Below are 18,763 nucleotides of genomic sequence, written 5' to 3'. Positions count from 1 at the left end.
ACACACACACACACACACACGTATGAGTTTATGAATATCATGGGAATTTATTTGCGTCATGCACTTGCAAATTCCCATTGAGGCCAGAGGGCATTGGCACTCCTGGAACTGGAATTAGAGGTGGTTGTGAGCCCCTGATGTTTGTGTGGCGTTTGGTTCCCTGGGTGCTGGGACCCAAATCCAGATTCTCAGCAAGAGCTATGAATGCTTTAAGTGTTGAGTCATCTTTCCATGCTGAATTATGTTTCCAGCCTCTCTTGTTAAACATTTTAAAATTAATCCATTAATTTACAGCTTGACACAGTGTTTTCCCCGTCCTCTTCTTATCCCAGTTTTTCACACCCCCAAAACCCTCATCCTCCTCCCTTTCTTCTCAGAAAAGGCTAGGCCTCCCATGGATATTAACAAGTCTAGACAAATCAAATGTCTGTAAGACTTGGGGTATCTTGTACTGAGGCTAGAACAGGCAGTCCAGTGGGAGGAAAGGCTCCCAAAGGCAGGCAACAGTGCCAGAGACGGGCCTTGCTCCTACTATTATATGTGCAGAGGGCCTAGGTCAGTCCCATGCATGCTCCCTGGTTGGCAGTTTAGTCTCTGGAGTCCCTTTGAAGCCAGGTTGGTTGATTCTGTAAGTTTTCTCATAGTGTCCTTGATCCCTCTGGCTCCTACAAGTCTCCTTCTCCTTCTTCTGCAGGATTCCCGAAGCTCCACTTAATGATTGGTTGTGGGTCTCTGTATCTGTTCCCATCAGTTGCTGGGTGAAGCCTCTCTGATGATGGTTCTGCTAGGCTTTCGTCTGCATGTTTACAGCAGAATATCATTAACAGTGTTGGGGGTGGGCTCCCTCTCATGGTCTTAAGCTGGACCAGTCATTGGTTGGCCACTCCGTCAATTTTTGCTCCATCTTCACTCCTGTACATCCAGTAGACCAGGAGAAGAATGGAGAGAGAGAGAGAGAATCGTGGGATAGACAACTGGAATCAGAGCGCAGGGCATACATCTCTGGAATGAGCTAGAAACTGAAAGCTATGGAAACTCCCAGGAATCTATGAGGTGGACCCCAAGACTCCTAGCCGTGGAGATATGTAGCCAGCCATTTCCTGTAACCAGGCAAGACTTCCAGTGGAGGGATTGGGACACCAACCCATTCACAAAACTCTTGTCAGTTTTTTTAATGATATGCTGAAGGGCATTACTGATAGAGCTCATAAGACACAGTTCCTTCTTTCAACACATACACTTCCTCCTAAGTGCTGATGGACTGTGGAAACCGTGTCTAACATGGGACACGGCTTGAGTCACGGGAGGCAGCTATGGATGTTCTCAGACATAAAAATAAAGTATGTAGGACATGTTTCTGTTAAGAATGAAAATGGGAAACATGGGCCTGGGAAAGAAATTTGAGTTGAATTGAGACATTCATGTGGAAGAATATCTTAGTGGAAGGAGAAGCTTTCTCATCAACCAGACCTGTTTACGCACAAAAGGATAACCCGTTTGTCTGAGAGCTATAACCGTATAGATCATGAGACAAAATGTTTCAGAGCCGTTTCACTGCTGAAGAAGAAAGTCAGTGGTAGTAGCCGTATAAGGACACTAATTAGTAAATGATACTTGCTCCTGCCATGTTCCCATCTGTACAGTTGTGCTTTTAACAGTCTTTCCACATGAACTCAGCGGCGACTTAGCTCATATCGGTGCCACTGAGGTCAGAGTTGCCCAAGAAGCATCCCAGAAGCAGATCTTTGTCTAAACCTAAACCTTCTTTATCCATCTTCTGCCCTCTGCCTAGTGTGTTTATAAGTAGAATCTGTTGCAGAAAATATTAAAAAATAGACTGACTTGCTTCCCACGCTACTGCTGGCAACTCTCAGCCCTGGCGTGGTCTCACCGCCTTTGTCTCTAGCTAGCTCCCACAGTGGCCAGTCAAGGTATTCCTAGCTCCAGTTCGCTTGTCTCTGGAGCCGCTAGTTCCTTCTCTTCAGCCCTAAATCCCCTGTGGTCGGCAGCCCTACATTTCAGTAACTCTCTAGTGGGGTGTTCTCATCTTGGCAGACCCTCTGGCCCGGTGTGGTCCCTGAGGTGTCTCCATCCAACTCAACTCGCTGATTTCCCTCTGCGTGGTCGCTTCCACGCCAGGCTCATTTAATGACCGCCCACCTCATGGTTAGATATCACAATACCCAATAACCTGGTAAAATCAGAACTCTTTAAAGCTTAAAATTAACCAGTCAGATGTATATATCAATAAATTCTCAAGTCACAAGATGTCCACACAATAATTTCTAGGCCAATTGATAATGGTACAAGCTGCCCACCTAGAATAGACAAGTTACCCCAATCATTCTATCCCTCAATGACATTCATAATTACATGTGGCTATTTAAGATGATGTGGGATCAGGATCCTCTTCCTGTCCGTCTGCCTCCATCTTGATTCTTTTTCCTCTCTCCCCAGAAGCTCTCCTCTCTTCCAACTCTTAGCCCCGCCTCCCCTTTCCCTGCCCAATCACAGGCCTCCCTTCTGCTCCACTAATATTTTAATGTAATTGGACAGGGAAAATCCTGCCACAGAATCAGTGTAACTTTTCAGAATTAGTAAAGCTTTCAAAGGAGGGCAGTGGTAGCAAGTGTGTTACTCCATTCTTTCCTACATAGTGTCTTTGTGTTTTAGGGATACTACTGTCAGCTGATAGCAATAACACATGCTCACCTATTCTAGAGAATTAGATTTCCTGGGATTTAGGAAGTGGACTACTACTCAAGCTTGTCCATTTATCTTTTAATAAGCATTGTCGTGCATACCATTAAATAATACAATTTGTGTTCTTTATAATTTATAATGTCTATTTATAATTAAAATTTATCTAAACTCTATCTCATTATATAAAGTATATAAAATTTATAAAAACTCTACCAAAAAAGTTCATTATTTTTTTCTGGCTCATATACATATATATGTATGTATGTATATGTATGTATATATACATATATATGTGTGTATATATATATATATAATGTAAATATTATATATAATGGTTACAACATTTTATCTTTAATATATCTTTTAAAAATTAATTGGTTCTTTAGCTCCTAAATTGCACAGCTTTTAGTAAGACTGACAGTACGTATACAGTGAGACTCCTCTGGACAGAATGGGTTTCATAGTGAGCTGTATTGTGTTTGCAACAGTGAAGAGGTATGTAAACTAAAAAGCCAAAACTGCCATTGATTCTCCCGTTGGGTATTAGCTAGTTGCTTTCCATTTTAACAATTAATTTCTTTTATTTTAAAAATATTTTATTTTAAAAAATTAACTGTGGGAAAATAGACATAACCTAAAAGTTACCTTGTTAGTCATCAAGTGTACAGTCCAGTAGGTAGAGTAATAGGATATTCATGTTGTTCAACCAATTTTTTGTTCATAAAGCTGAGATTCCATATTCATTAAACAGTAGCTCCCCACCTCTCCCTCAGCCTCTAGTCCCCATGTCCCCTTGTACTTTTTGTGCCGCCTGGGAGATCAAGCTGTTCCTTCGTGACTTGCTTTTTTCATTTATCCTAGTTTTGAGGTTCATCTGTGCTACAGCACATACTGGAATTTTTTTGGGGGGGGAGACTGTGTGGTGTTTTTAAGGTTCTGCACAGTACAATGTTATTTCTATTTCTTTGTAGACTATTTGTCATGTGCGATAATGTGTTACAGTTGTTGTCCAGAATCAGTACCTATATATTATCATGTCTGTATCATCTCTGTTTCTACAGGTTGGGCATCCCTTATTTGAAATATTCAGGACCAAAACTGTTTTAGATATGACTTTCCTTAAGATTTTGGAATATTGTATATGGATGGTGAGAAATCTTGTGGGGGTGGGGTCCATTTATAGACATAGAATTTATTTATGATTTATGAAGTTTATACATATAGTCTGAGAGCGATTTAAAACAATACTTTTAGTATGTCTGTATTTTGGCGAAATCTAGTACATGAGGTCAGGTATTGAGTTTTCTATTTGGAGCACATGTTTGCATCGTAAAGAGTTTGTGTCCTATCATCTCAGTCTTCTTTCTTTGGGGTATTCAGCTTATGTAAGATCTGGTAGCCTTCTTCTGTAGACAGAGGAACTGAAGTTTGGAAAATACCTTTTGATTTGTAAGTGCAATTGCAGATGTCAACCTAGGACTCTATGATTGTAGAGACATAGTTTATGAGGTATGTTTCATATAGGCCAGGATCATGATTGTTCTAAATGAAACAATGCTAAAGAAACGCTTCTTTGGAAGCAAAAAAATATATGTGACCCAATGCGTGGTTATTGAGAATCTGTAATTTGGACTGTGTAGGAAGCACGAATCATTTCCCAGGCGTTACCCTTTGCCAGATTCTCTCTAGGCATCACCTCCACCTGTGTCAAGATTGTGTTATTTCTAAGAAAAGAGTAGTTTCTTTGATTAAAAGTATGTTTCCCATGGTCTTTCAATAAGCCAGAGATAGAGAGGAAATTATTGGCCTCTTGCTCAAAGGACAAGGGAAAGTAGAACCGCTGTCCCCAGGAACTTTTGGTAGAAAAATTAGCTCGGTCAGATTCTGTGATCAGAAGCTCACTACAAATCATTGTATTTTAGGGATGAAAGGATCTCAGAAATAATCCATCTTCTTAGTTAGTTTCACAAATAAGTTTTGTTTGGAATGCCAAATCTCCTAAAGAATTTAACTGTGTGATTAAGATTTAGCCTACATTTCTTATTTCTCAATAATTCTATTTCAGCCAATGTTGAACAGGGTCAGACTTTTTTCATAGCAAAACAACTGTTGTTTGTATATACAACATGAGCATGTTTTGTACAGAGTTTTCTGGTTATAATGTAGTTACGAGGAAATTAGGAAATCTCACATAATATTTATTTATTTTACAATTTTTGATGACTAGAAATACATGTGGGGTGGAAATGAGTGGAAACAACTTTATCCTGTGAAAGGAACCAAGGACTTATTGGGAGTTGTACTTACCTATCAATCACCAGTTCAAATGCATTAGGGAATGAACAAGGTACTTAACTATCAAAAGGATGCCTTTCTCCATATTGTCTTTTGAAATGCAGTGAACTGGGATAAACATTTCTGTGAGTTCCCAACCCCCATACCTGAGACAGTGGTTGATGGAGTCCATTATTTTGAGTCTTGTCAGTGGCAGAGACTTCTTCCAGGGAATACTCACATCAGTGACAGATCCCAGGGTTGTTCTTTTGTGAACTAATATATTGATTAAAAGTTTAAAAGGGTAATATTTCCCAATATGTGATTATGAGACATTTTTTTCAGAGCCCATACAATTTCATCAGAACACAGCTACCATCTTTTATTTAAAATGTTGATTGGAAGATTGTATTAAAATAGTAGGGTTCATTTGTGATGGAGACTGGAAAGGGATTATAACATCTGAAATATTTATGATTTGGCCTTGTATAGAAAGACTTTGCCAACCCATTATAAAGCAGTGAGAATGATTTATGTCCTAGAAAGCCATGAGTGTGGCTGCGATGCTAGCTGAATTCTACCATATTCGCTTGAAGGATTTCTCTATTTCTCTCCCTTCCAGAACAATCATTTATGATTCATTCATGACTATTTTCCTGACTTCTCCTGACTATTTTCTAGTGGTCCTTTTTGCAAACCAGGTGAACAGACCAAAACCATACAGGAAGCGTTGTGGTTTGCCTGATGAAGCTGTTCTACCGGAAGATGGATCTGCAATACCTCTCTGTTTGTTATGGAAGCCTGGAACTTGATTCTGTTCTTCACAGTAGAGCATTGATTCACATGTATATAATGTGGCTCTCACTTTCAGTGAGTTGAATGAGCCTATTACTGTTGGATTCATGTTTGTAAAGAGAAAATCTTAATTATTCACATCCCATTAGCATTTTAATAACTTTAGTTATGTTCGTTATGAGTCCTTACATTAAGATTAATTAATGTGTATTCTTTTTATTGATTAACCTTCAATAATTAAAATCCTCTCCCTAATCTTCTAATAGAGGAAAAGTCTTTTAAAGTTATTCCTCTCCTCAATTCTGGTGTCAGGTTCCTTGAGGCCCATGTAAGAAGAGAGGTCCCTGCTAATCTATAAGAAGCTTGTGTCTGGCAGCCATTAAAAGCTTTGGGCACTGTCACCAGATTTTGAAAGCTTAGAAGTAGGTGCTGTGCATCTAGAAAGAGGACACTGCTTATTTCGTAGGGCTGTTCTGGTTGGTGCTTGATCTGTTAAGTGTCTAAACTTGGGAGTTTTGAGGTGAGGTATGCAGGTGGAGTTGGATTCTGTTTGGAGGAATCTTCTTCAGGCACAGACCCTTTGCAGTGGACTCTTCTCACACTTTGATGTGAGCCCAGGATGCTCAGTAAATGAAGCGAAGTTTGATGCCAAAAGAGAAAAGAGAAAAACCACTGAGACTGTGCATACTGGAGTCAAAGCTGGGAAAGTGGTGAAGGGAGACATCTTAGGTGAAGTTGAAGTTTGATCTTGATGCATCAGCAAGAGGAAGTTGGGTTGAGGTACAATGGAAGGCTTTGCCGTGACGTGTAGCGTGGAGGGTAAGAATTGAGTTGTGGATCATATAGGAAAACCCTATATTATCACGTGAAAAAAGAGGGTGTATGGTTGTAATCCAACTCTGGGGCTTCCAAATCTTTAGTTACAAAGTGAGTTACTGTATGGGTTGGAAACGTAAGCTGTTGTGGTAAAGCTGTGGTTTGGGGTTTAAGAGGGAACAGAGAAGCGGGAGCTGTGATCATTCTCCTATGGGGAAGATAGAGAGCCAGAGGTTCACATGGGAGAAGGACTCTTAAGTCTTGAAAGGGTGAGGGAGAGCTGTCCTCAGTCCCTGAGCTGTCGACATGGTCTGTCTGGGGCTTGTACAGGTCCAGTGAATGCTGCTGTAGGCACTGTGAAGTCCTGTGTGCAACCACTCCGCTGTGCTCAGAGAACACAGTTTCTTCCCAGTCATGCATCTCAACCAGTACCACATTTTCCTTAGAGTAGCGACAACTTTGTAATGGCAGCACTGTAAAGGCAAGTGCATCTTTGTGAGGTCAGGGCCAGCCTAGTCTATATTTTGCAAATTTTGGGCCAGCCAAGTCTACATTGTGATTTCCTATCTCAAAAAATCAAATCAAAACAAAGTAAATAGCTGTAATTTTAGTGTTTTTTTTTTTAAACAACTCTAAATGACAAATTGTCTGGTTGTCCAAATTACTTGGAAATAGAAGGAAAATTGTGGGGGGAAAAGTACATTTTTGGACTTATCTTTAGGGAAGGTAAAGAGCTATGTCAAGATGGAGTAGACATATACTGAAAATCATAACAATTGATATCAAAGGACTGGGTGGTGGTGGCGCACGCCTTTATTCCCAGCACCCCGGAGGCAGAGGCAGGTAGATCTCTAAGTTTGAGGCCAGGCTGGTCTACAGAATGAGTTCCAAGACAGCCATGGCTACACAATGAAACAAAAGCCTGTTTCAAAAAACACTAAACAAACAAACAAATAAATAATTGTCAGTGAAGGAAAAGATGGCTCAGGGTGTTTGACAATGGGAGATTAAAGGTCACATCTGAGCTGTCTCAGCAATGACCTTATGCCTGTAAGTTGACATCCTTTTCAGGACCTGGGTAAATGCATTGGTGGTCTTATGTTCTAGATATGTTCTAAAGGATCATTCTTTTATCATTTTTCTGAGTTTTGGTCTAGAGTGTTTCAAATGGGTGGATTGCACATACATACCATGAAATGAGTGAACACAGCGAATGCTTGGGCACTGACTCCTTTCAGTTATGAGACTTCATAACATTGAGAGCTCCAGCAAGTAATTGATGGCCTGTAGTTTTCTGTATTTCACTTACAGAAATTAGCAAGCTAGCCCCCCGCCCCCTCCCCCATTTTAACCTAAAATAACAGGAAACAAAACAGACATGGGGAGACTTTTCTAAGGATGACTTTACAAAAATAGTCAAAGGGGCGCAAGAGCCACAGTTGAGTTTCTGCTGAGTTGAGATAAGCAGCCATGTGAGCATGTGTGCACACATTCACAAGGCGGGCTTCCCCAAGCTTGTTGCCTGTTCAGGGAGCCGCTTGGTTTTCTGGCTGATAGAGTTGTGCTTTGAGAAGTACCCAGTTTCCTGCTTACTGCTCCTCTGTGGAATATGCAGGTAAAGGGAAATTTAGAATAGACACTGACTATATAGAATACCTTTAAATGTAATACTTAAATTTGTTCCTTTAAAATATCATCACATTCTGTAAGCTTAAAGATATGAGCTAATTTAGTCCCTACTACCTTGAACTTGTTATATATAAATGTAACTAATTTCAGATAAACATGCAAAGGAAATTCTCAAACATGTCCTGTTGTTTCTTCTGTATCAGTTTGAGTCATACTCACAGATACTTAAACGGCAACCCACAATAAATTCATATTTTTCTTCTTTTGGCCAAAAGCTTAAAATCTAGCATCTGAATTTAGGTTATGCCATAAATACAGAAAACAAAATAAAATTTATATACAATTATGGTACAAAAGTCTTGGTATACTAGTGATAGGAAAAGAAAACACACACATAGGCACATGCACACACACACACACACACACATGCATGCACACACACACACACACACACTCATGTGCATGTGTGTTCGTGCACGAGATGCAATTGTACTTACTTTAGAGAAAACCTAAAATAGGGTATTGAAGATTTATAGAACAAGTCTATTTGGTACATAACTTTACCTAGGTTTTAGAAGACTCACTCTCATGCTGAAAGAGGAAAGAGCATAATTGATAGCTCAATTTAAAGCAGTCAAACTTGTAACATTTTAACAGACAGCCTTCCTTTAGGATGCTTTATACATTTTGAACTTTGGTTATTGTGTGAAAAATGTGTGTGTGTGTGTGTGTGTGTGTGTGTGTGTGTGTGTATGTGTGTGATTGTAGTTGTGCATGTCCCTACAGTCATATGGAGGGCAGAGGATGACAATGGAGTTAGTTCTTTTCTTCTTTCACCTTCACATATGATGGAAAGCAGATCCTTGGACTCACATAGTAAGCAGTTTACCAGTTGAACCATCTTGCCTACCTGAGTAAGCGTTCAGTAATAAAATTGTACCTCCTCCCAATACTAAAATGACTAAGTCTTTCATTTCAAGTTGCTTGTATATTGCCATTATTATACGTCTCTAATGTTTTCAAATAATGCTTTATTTGCACAAATGATTTTGATAAAGATGCAACTTTAACAAGGAAGTATCAAGCAAGATACTAAGAAAAACCTTAATAGAAGGGAAGGTGAAAGTTCAGATATGACAGTTTAAAAGTTTGTGTGTATGGTTTTAGTACTCCCATATTAATAAATGCATTTATTAGATTTACTATTAGGGTATTAAGAGCTACTTCAAACATTGTCTTCCATAATTATTTTACTTTACTCATATTTAAACTTGGATACATTTAGTTCACTATCTTTGAAGAGAGAAACTCATGTTTTCAGTTCCTGGACAGAAGATTATTTTGAGCAGGAATAGAGGCTGGATTGTGCTGTCTGCACAGTTCAATGTGACCCCTCTCTTACTAAATCACACTGTTAGAACACCAAAAGGGATAGCTTCCAATAGAAAACTGATATCTGGTGATTTGTCAATAGATTTACTGTTAGACAATGTAAGGGGCCACCAGCATCCCTGATTCTCCTGGACTTTGCCAGAGCCTTCCAGTTGGTGTCTGTGTCACTCATATGGCTTCACTTTTTGTTTTCGGATCTCTGTTGAAATGTTGCCATTTTTAGGGCTCACCTGGGAATTTTGCTACCGTGCTCTACCTCTCATCCCACTTCCCCCAGTTCCTTTCTATCTATCATCATAATGTACACCACCACTTCACACGCAGCATATACGTTCCTCTGTCAGAACCCCCAGGACTGGAGTAACAGCTACAGAGGAAGGTGTTAGTTTGTACTGTGCCCATGGAGTAAAGCAGTGGGCTCCCAGGAAGGAGCAAAGGAAATGGAAAAGTATATGTGTGCTCCTTTTTTTTTTTTTTTTTTTTTTGCAACTCACAAGCAAGATCTTTATTCTATTTGAGCTAGCTCACCCTCCACCCTCACCCAATGCACCACCTTCACATAGTTTTGGTGGTGGAGGAGGCTGGAATATCTATAGGCAAGACTTTATAGTAAGCAGCAACATGTGTGTGTGTGTGTTTTAAGTGTGCAAGCATCTAATTGGAAAGCTCCTGTGGCCTTTAACATAACTGGCTGGTGCTGGAAGTCATATTGTAAACTTAACTTCTGCTCCCCTCTGCATTGCTGGTCATGAGGCAGGGGGTGGGCTTGTAACATGGGGGTCCAGGTTTATTGGGGGAATAACCTGGAGATGCTGATCTTGCTGACTAGCCTAGAGACTGGAGCTAGGCTCGGGTGTTTTTTGGGGGGCAACTTGGAAACTAATGCTAGATACCAACCTGTTAATTTACCTGAGTTCAAACTTAGGTCAGGTTCTCTAAAATGAAGTCTGCATGGGATTCTTTTAAAAGTGCTTCCTTACTTCCTTCACTGGCTCAGCAGGCAGTGCCACTCAAGCCTGGCAACTTGTTTCATCTCTGGAACCCAGACATAGGTGGGAGAGTACCAAGTCCACAGAGGTCCCCAGACCTGCCGGCACTGTAGCTTGTACTCCTCACCCGCCGCCATGTGCTCTCACACAGTGTTAAATCAATAGAATAATTAAGAAGATTTTAGTCTTACATTTATCAATGTTTCCAATTTTATAATTTCTTCTTTCTTTATGTGTATGAGTTTGTGATGTGCATGCTTATTTTTGCCCGTGTGTGCCTGCATGTACACATGGAGGTCGGAGGTTGACATAGAAGTCCTCTTCAATCACTAGCTGCTATGCTCATTGAAGCAGGGTCTCTGAATTGAATCCACAGCTCCCTGATACAGCTAGGCTAGTAGCTCGCCAGCTTGCTTTAACCATGGAGCCATCCCCTGTTCCCTTATAATGATTATTTGGAACAATAAATTATTTAGAATATTAGCATTTTCTCTCCTTGTTAATTTTAATTAATTTACAAATCAGATCTCTGATTTTTTTTATTAAAAACTGAATGAAAACTTTTGTTTTTGCTACTATTGCATGTATTCGTGCTTTATGTTTCTGGGGGCACATGTACCGTGATGTACATTCGGAAGTCAGTGGTCAAGTTTATGGAGTTGGTACTCTCTTGATTTTTACAAGACTTCTAAGACTGAACTCACTTAGGCCCTCAAGCTTGTGCAGAAAATACTTTTACAGACTAGTGATCTTGCTGGCCCTCATTGCTAATTGTATCCTGAAATTCACAATAATGTATTTATAAGTGGGAGGGCGAAGTCCTAGGCATTAATAATTAGACAAAGTAAATGTAAAGATTACTTTGGTTTTGAAATCTATGTGACCTTTTCTTGGCAGGGGTAGTAGAGTGTTTAGGAACTTCAAATCAGTTTTATTTTTCTTCATCTGCTTCCATTACATTTTCCTTAGGGAGCACATTAAAACATGTGTTTATTCTCTGAACATCCTAGAGGAGATAATTAGGGCAAATGAAACTTCTGAAGTAGGTTTTGTCAATGAGGAACCCTCAGTGATGAGGAGCCAAACTTTCTGAGGTGTTTGAAACACCTCAGGCCTTGGAGTCAGAGGAGTCAGTGGTGTGAACTCGGCCCTGTGGTGTTGACGTGTCAGATGCCTAATGTTTTTAGCATACAGTTGCCTCTAAGGCTATCTATAAAGAAGGCTTCTTGGAAAATATTGTAACCTTTAACCTGATTCTTATAACTCTGTGCCCAAAAAGAGACATGGAACTGTGAGCTGCACATTGAGCTCATGTAGGAGCTGAAGCAGGGAGCGCCCGCCCATCCGTTGGTGCTTGAGTCCTTGCAGCATCCTCATCAGGGCCTTAGTTGGAAAGGCTCTCGTCCTCAGGGGATCACCTTCTTTTCTGCCTTCTCTAATTTTTTTGATGGCCAAATCCATCCTTACTTCAGTGACTTCATGTACAACATATTGTGCACAATTTAAAGTAGATCTTTCCCAGGATAAAGGTAGATAAGCAAACAAACACATGAACAAATAACTCATATGAGATAAACTTTGGCTTTAAGGTCCTCACTACTCTTAAGTGTATTCCTATTCCCTCTTGCTGCAGATACACGGCAACATCACTCATCTTCCTCTTTAGCTGTTGGCTTGAAAGCTGTGGGACCTTTTTATATAGTTACAATATCACTCCTGCTGACATTTTTATTACTTCTTTTTTTTTATTTTTCTTTGGTGACTTATGTTTTACGCATCTCTATCCACATTTTCAACTTATTTTTTCCTTTTATTTCATTTGGTATTTTAAAATGCTGTATAATTTTTAGCAATTATTTGTTCATTTTTTTTCCCAAAGAGGTGTTACAGTAGACAGACCAACAGCTTTGCTTCGGGACCAGACCTCCTGGATTTGACTCTCAACGTAATTCTTATTACTTATATCATCTTGGCAAATTAAGTTATAAATGTAGGTGATAGCAGCATCTCCTCGTGGAGTTGGTATGAATATTAAATGGATGAGCATATATAGAAGTCCCAGATAGGGCTTGACACGGAGTTCGCAAAGAAACATTGCATCTGATACTGTTTTATGCAAGCCCAGCTTCGTTCACGCTTGTTCTTCATAGTGGCTCACAATGGCTCAGCGTTTATGGATGCTAAGACAACTTACCTTGAACGAATTGTACAGTGACTACAACAAACTATTATGCAAGCAGCTAAGATGATGAAGCAGATCTACATCTAATAGCCAGAGAACTACTAATGCTACTTTTAGGTGCAATTTGCAGTTAGTTCCACATTCTTGCCATAAATCTAATGTTTGAGAGCTGTGCCCATTTTAAGACAGTTCTTTTAAATCATTGAAAAAGGTATACGCACGAGAATGAGTGGAGGGCGTCTTGAACTCTTGAACCTTCTCGTGTACATGATTTTAAAGTGAAGCATTATGCACTCAGTCCCCATTTTGTACATTTCAGAATTTAAGAAGGATTGGAAGAAACTTCCTTCTTTGCTTGAGTAGAGTAGGCCACTCTAAAGAAAGTTCGCATACTTTTAATGTGTGTTTTAAAACCAGATTTAGGAGAATAAGAATAAGCTAGTGCAGGAATACTTTTATTTGCTCCCTGAGTTAAGACGCAAATCGCTATTATTTTCTTTTTGTTTGAGCAGATTAAGAAGAAATAAGTTAGTCACAAATTCCCATTTGTCCACAAGTGTGCACAGGTGTGTGAACACAGCCTTAAAATGCCCGAGTTACTCTGAAAATGACAGAAATTTTCAAAAGGTAATATTTAAAATAAGGCAGAAGGAATAAGAGGAGAAATACTTGTATGTGAATCTGAGGTTTTCATATTTGAATAATGTTTGCCAGTAAGTGAAAGTGTGACCTCTACTATTTGAGCCTATTATTTCACTAGTGCATTCATATGCATGTAAATGCTCCAAATATATGTAGCATACATTGTCTCATCTATTTGTGATTAAACCTTAGATGTCACCCTAGCGTAATTTAGAGATAATCATCTGGAGCTCTTCTGTAATTACTTTTAAATGTTGATTATTTTTCTCATTTCTGATGCTCCTTAATTCCCTTGCAAAGCTCTATTTGCTGTAATATAACCAAGAACCCTGTTCCGCGTGTCTTTGTGGTTAGTTGGTAGAAGGCCAGTATTTAAATTTCTTTGAGATCTCTTGCTGAGTGGCATCACAGGATGAAGAACTCTTCAGGAGGGGGAATGTGCTTGTGGTTTTTGGTCTTGTGCATTTTGTGACAAAGGAATTCCCTTTTGAATCGCGCTGCTCCCTTGAAACCCTGGAGCCTCTGGTTCAAGCAGCACAGTCAGTCTGTGCAGTGTCCCTGACGTCATCCGGCATATGCATAAGCTCTGCTATTGTCTTACCGCTAGAGCAGGGCTGAGGACTGCAGTCTCTGTGCTGCTGCTCTCAGACCTGCCTGCCCTATGCTAGCTACCTAGCTCTGCCTCACTGCATCCCTCAAGAGCCGCGGCAGCCTTTCATTGCCTGCTGGATTTTGAAAAGGAGCTCTACGATTTGGGGTGGTGTAGGAGACCTGGCTTTCCATTCTCGAGAGAAAGCTGAAGCTCTCAGAGGAGAATCTGGCAGCTGGACATAGCTCGGACTGCATTGTCTGGCTTCATGACCCCTGCTGTGTAGCCGGCTCATCTCTTTGCTCTCAGGAGCACATGCACATCTTACATTTTCTTACTTCTCTTTTCTTTTTCTTTCCCTTCTTCTAATTCTTTTTTTTTTTTCAAGCAGCTTCTGGAGCCAGCCATGTTTGGTACTGAATCTTCATGTAAGTAAATGGATCCTACTTTTCTGTTCTATAGAATCTGTGTGCTGTCATGGTTTCGCTGGCTTGTGTTCATATCACTTTGCCTCAGGTTAATAATCTTTGCATTTGCCTCTAATTACAGAGGAACTGGTCTTGGGTAGGGACTTCCCTGAAGTGGATTATTCATTCTAAAGCCAGGGATGTATGTCAATGTGGTCAAAACCAGGCCTCCAAGAGGGAGGAGGCGAGAAGACAGCATCCAGGCAGTCTCCCAGACCCTAACTGATGGGATCAGGCCTGTCACCAATACATTGTCAGAGGCTCCTAATGTCCTTAAACGCTAAAATAGATGCTAGAAGACTCTGAGATGACAGCATTTACAAGATAAGGGCTCACATTTTTTGTCTAAAGAGAGATGAAGGTGTCTTTATATATCTTCCTCCATATTTTTAACAAAAACACATGAGTAGATTCTACATGTAGATTTAAGAACAATAAATAGCGTTTTACTTGAAGACAGTACTTTTTTTTTTTAAACAATGGCTTCAATTTTGATACGTTGGCTAACATCACAGAACATCAGCGTTGTATCTGTTTTAAACTTAACACAATGAAATTGCTTTGCTGCAGAGCAGGCCCTGCACAGTGGGCTGGGCTGGACAGCACTTGTAGACACATTAAATAGGTAGGTATTTAAACAGTCATGATAGCCAACCTATCTGAGAACTCTTCAAATGTTTGGTATAAAGTAACATAACCTGTCAGTTATGTACAGTGCCTGCAGAACATTTTGCTGTCACTGGTAAGCAAAGGTGACAGTTAAGAGTTTCTAGAGATTTGACCTACTGGCCTGGCTTTGCAGTGGGGGAGGGGGCTGGGTTAAGGTAGGACATTGAGGAAATCTATTTTTGATTAATTTGTAATGTGTCCTTAACTTTCTGCTAACAGCTGCCCATGTGACTGTGGGATGGCTGCTGATTATTGTAAAACAGCTGCATTTGAAGAGGGCTAATGATTATCAGTTCTTTGTTTATTGACTGGCTTTGACAAAGGCTCATTTTTATTGTTTTACTGTGGAAAGCTCCCGTCTCCGATACTACCATATTTTCTAATCAAGTTCAAGACACTAATAGTGAGACTTAGTATTCATTCAACAAAAGACAATGGTGTTTCTTAATAATTTGAAAATATTTTAAAATTCATTTAATGGTACATTTGGAGTTCGTGTCATCTAAGAAACAGATATCCAGTGGCAGAGATCCCCCACCTTTATTTTAGTAATGGAATTTTGTTGACTTAAGAGCCTAGGTGAGAAAAAAATATTTATACTGTGTATTAAAGGAAAACGAGTGTGGTTACTGGCAGTTGAAATCCATTGTTGGACCTTATGCTAGGGTCTCTTCCATTGTCTGTCCTGTTTTTCCAAGACGACACAGCCTTTTTTTCACCATCAAACCTTATCTTTTGATAGTCTCACCCGTGTGCTATGTGGTATATTTGCAAACTGCTCTTGGTTTCCATAGCTACCGTTTTGGAACAGAATTGAACACTGCTCAGCAAACAGAACACTGTCATGCAAGGTTTTTTTCTTTTTTCTTTTTTCTTTTTTTTAGCATTTTTTTTGCTTTTACTTAGAACCTTTTTGCTTTGGCTGAGGATTAATGTTTATCTCTTGCTGTGACTAGAAGCCCACAGGTATTCATGCTTCCAGTGGGCATTTAGGACTGGAAATTCCTGCCTTCTTTTACATGAGGAGATAGTATGCACTCTGAGCTAAGAGTGTTTGCTCTGCTTGTAGCTATGGCCCTTCACCTTTATTTCTTTACACTGGGCGGTGGTTTGAAGGCTTGAAACCTCTCTACACTGAGAACATGCAAGACGGGGTACTCGGCTTACTTACTCTAGCAGGACTCTCCCAAACCAACTTTGGAGCTCTCACTGACCTCTCTTAGGAAGTGCTGAGGTAGATTCTGGAAACACTAGGAGCTTCCTATGGAGACGTGAGTCTTATTCTTGATTACTGCCTGCCGTGCCTTACTTGTATCAGACTTTTTACTTAAAAGTGATTTCCATTTATAGATTATAATATACCCACACTATTTCTTCCTTTCTTTTCCTCCTCCAGTTCTTGTATACATACCCTTTGTTGCTCTCTTTCAAACTTATGGCCTCTTTTTTCGTTAGTTGTTACACATGCATACATGTGTATGTTTGTGGATACGTCAATTCCTAGGTACCTAACTACAACCTGCTGCATCTGTATAGTGTTACTTGTATGTTTTCAGGGCTGACCCCTTGGTACTGGATGATCAGTTGGTGTGCTCGTCCCTAGGAACGACTTTCCTCACTTCTCAGCATTTCTTAGTTGCTTGCTGTCTAAACTGATGGGTGTAGCAAGGACACATAAGGCTTCGTATGGCTTCCAAGCATCTGCACCCATGTTAGCACTAGAAGCACCCCTACCTGGAAGGAGATACAGAACATTTCTGTTTCCTCAGGAAGAATTATGGCCTTCCCATTCATTATTCTTGCCAAGCGATAATTACCATTCTGATTTGTGACTTCCCAGACTCATGTTAATGAATTTTTTAAATTTTCTTTCTTGCTTTCTTATTTACATATAAGACAAGGGGACATGTCTTAATTTTTAACTTGTTGAATATATAATTATGCTGATATCTTTGAGATCAGGTGTCTCAATGGCCTGGGTTCTACATTATAATATTAATTATATATATATATGTATATGTATATGTATATGTATTTGTATATGTATATGTATATGTATATGTATATGTATATGTATATGTATATATATATTCATACATATATTTATATATATTGGTTTTTCTTTGGTTTTCGAGACAGGGTTTCTCTATGTAGCCCTGGTTTCTCTGTATAGCCCTGGCTGTCCTGGAACTCACTCTGTAGACCAGGCTGGCCCCGAACTCAGAAATCCGCCTGCCTCTGCCTCCCAAGTGCTGGGATTAAAGGCGTGCGCCACCACTGCCTGGCACATTAGTATATTTCTATCTCACCAAGTATTTGGTTATCTTAAATAATTCTCTTTCCTAAACAACCCCCAAATAAAAAGAAAGTTCATAGCCTATTTTAAATGACAAAAATTGATCTGAAAGAGCAAATGTCTTGAAAATTAAAGACTTACATAACTATCTAAAATAATCAATAAATTCAGTTAATGTCTAATACAGTTTATTTTGTTTAATTTTTGGTTTTGTAGTACAAGTGATTCACTCCAAGGATTTCTATATACCAGGCAAGCACTCTTCCGTCCCCAGCCCTCTAACATAATTTCATCTCTGTCTCTAACAATCCCACTCTCATCTTCCTGACCAGCGGCTCTCCATCTGTTCCCTGGACTTCGGTAGACTGGCCGCTGCCTCTTTAGGCTTTACTTTGACATGAACTTGTCTCCAGCTTTAGGGGACTCACATGACAATGTAGGAAGCATATAATAATCCTGAGGTTCTCTGTCACTTCGTGATGTTGTCACTTTGTCACCATCTAGATGTATATAAATTTTACTCATTGAAAATTTTCACATCTAAAAATGAGACTAATGCTTTTCTTCTTTATTGGTTTTGAAGAAATACAATTTTAGTTTTGGGTATCAGAATAAAGCAATCATTAAATGCATATTTAGAGTACTTCACTTGACTTAATGAAGTTTATGTAGAAATATCAGTTGAATTCTGCAAAATTAAAAAAAATTCTTGGAAACTTTTAAAGAGGAAAACAAACTTTCAGCTTTCGTGAAGTTAAAAAAAAAGAGTTGGTAACAGGAGAAAAAAATGGTTCTTCTCTTTTGTTAAATGAGGAAGACTGTGATGTTGACATTTGTTTACACCCTCCCTTGGAAAGCTGGTTATTCTAAAAACAAAAAAAAAACAAAACAAAAGCAAAAACAAACAAAACCCCACCAACCCTCCCCCCCCCAAAAAATACCCTAAAACCCCCTCCAAACAACTTTAACTGTAATGAACATTATTCAATTAGTATTGTCGGGGATCACTTCTGCTCCTGCCCCTCTTGTATTTAACTTTTTCATTTCTCAAGGGTGCAAATGAAAGGGACTGTTTAAGATATGCAGTGGTGGGAATTGTGCCCTGGTACATTAATTTGTCTCCCAAAGCACCTGCCTTATTAGACTAGTCCCTTACCTGCTGAGAGATAGGCTATCCCCAAGGCAACATCGGCTAATTTCTCCTTCCACATTTTGTAACAGATTTACTAAAGAGAACATTCTAACTCTCTGGAACAATAGACCCAAATAAACTCTTCTATAAGTTGAGAGGAGAGAGAGAGAGAGAGAGAGAGAGAGAGA

General features: G+C 39.5%; 1 protein-coding gene across 6 annotated transcripts in view; it reads left to right on the top strand.

The window, feature by feature from the left end:
- The window catches only part of St7 (suppression of tumorigenicity 7), a 254,759-nt gene that overhangs the window by 46,927 nt on the left and 189,069 nt on the right, over positions 1-18,763 (top strand). For 2 of the 6 annotated variants that reach the window (XM_028778448.1, XM_028778447.1), the window contains exon 1: positions 14,403-14,439. The exons of 3 other annotated variants lie outside the window; for them this stretch is intronic. In XM_028778448.1, the coding sequence (XP_028634281.1) occupies positions 14,418-14,439 (22 nt within the window). In that variant the 5' untranslated portion in view covers positions 14,403-14,417. Of the gene's footprint in view, positions 1-14,402; positions 14,440-16,401; positions 16,419-18,763 lie in introns of those variants that run through there. One more of the 6 variants, XM_028778449.1, reaches the window with a different exon arrangement.

This window comes from Grammomys surdaster, unplaced genomic scaffold (genome assembly GCF_004785775.1).
Source record: "Grammomys surdaster isolate TR1022 unplaced genomic scaffold, NIH_TR_1.0 335, whole genome shotgun sequence".
NCBI lineage: Eukaryota > Metazoa > Chordata > Mammalia > Rodentia > Muridae > Grammomys > Grammomys surdaster.
Note: the sequence above shows the minus strand (reverse complement) of the source record. Positions and strands in the feature narration are given on the sequence as shown.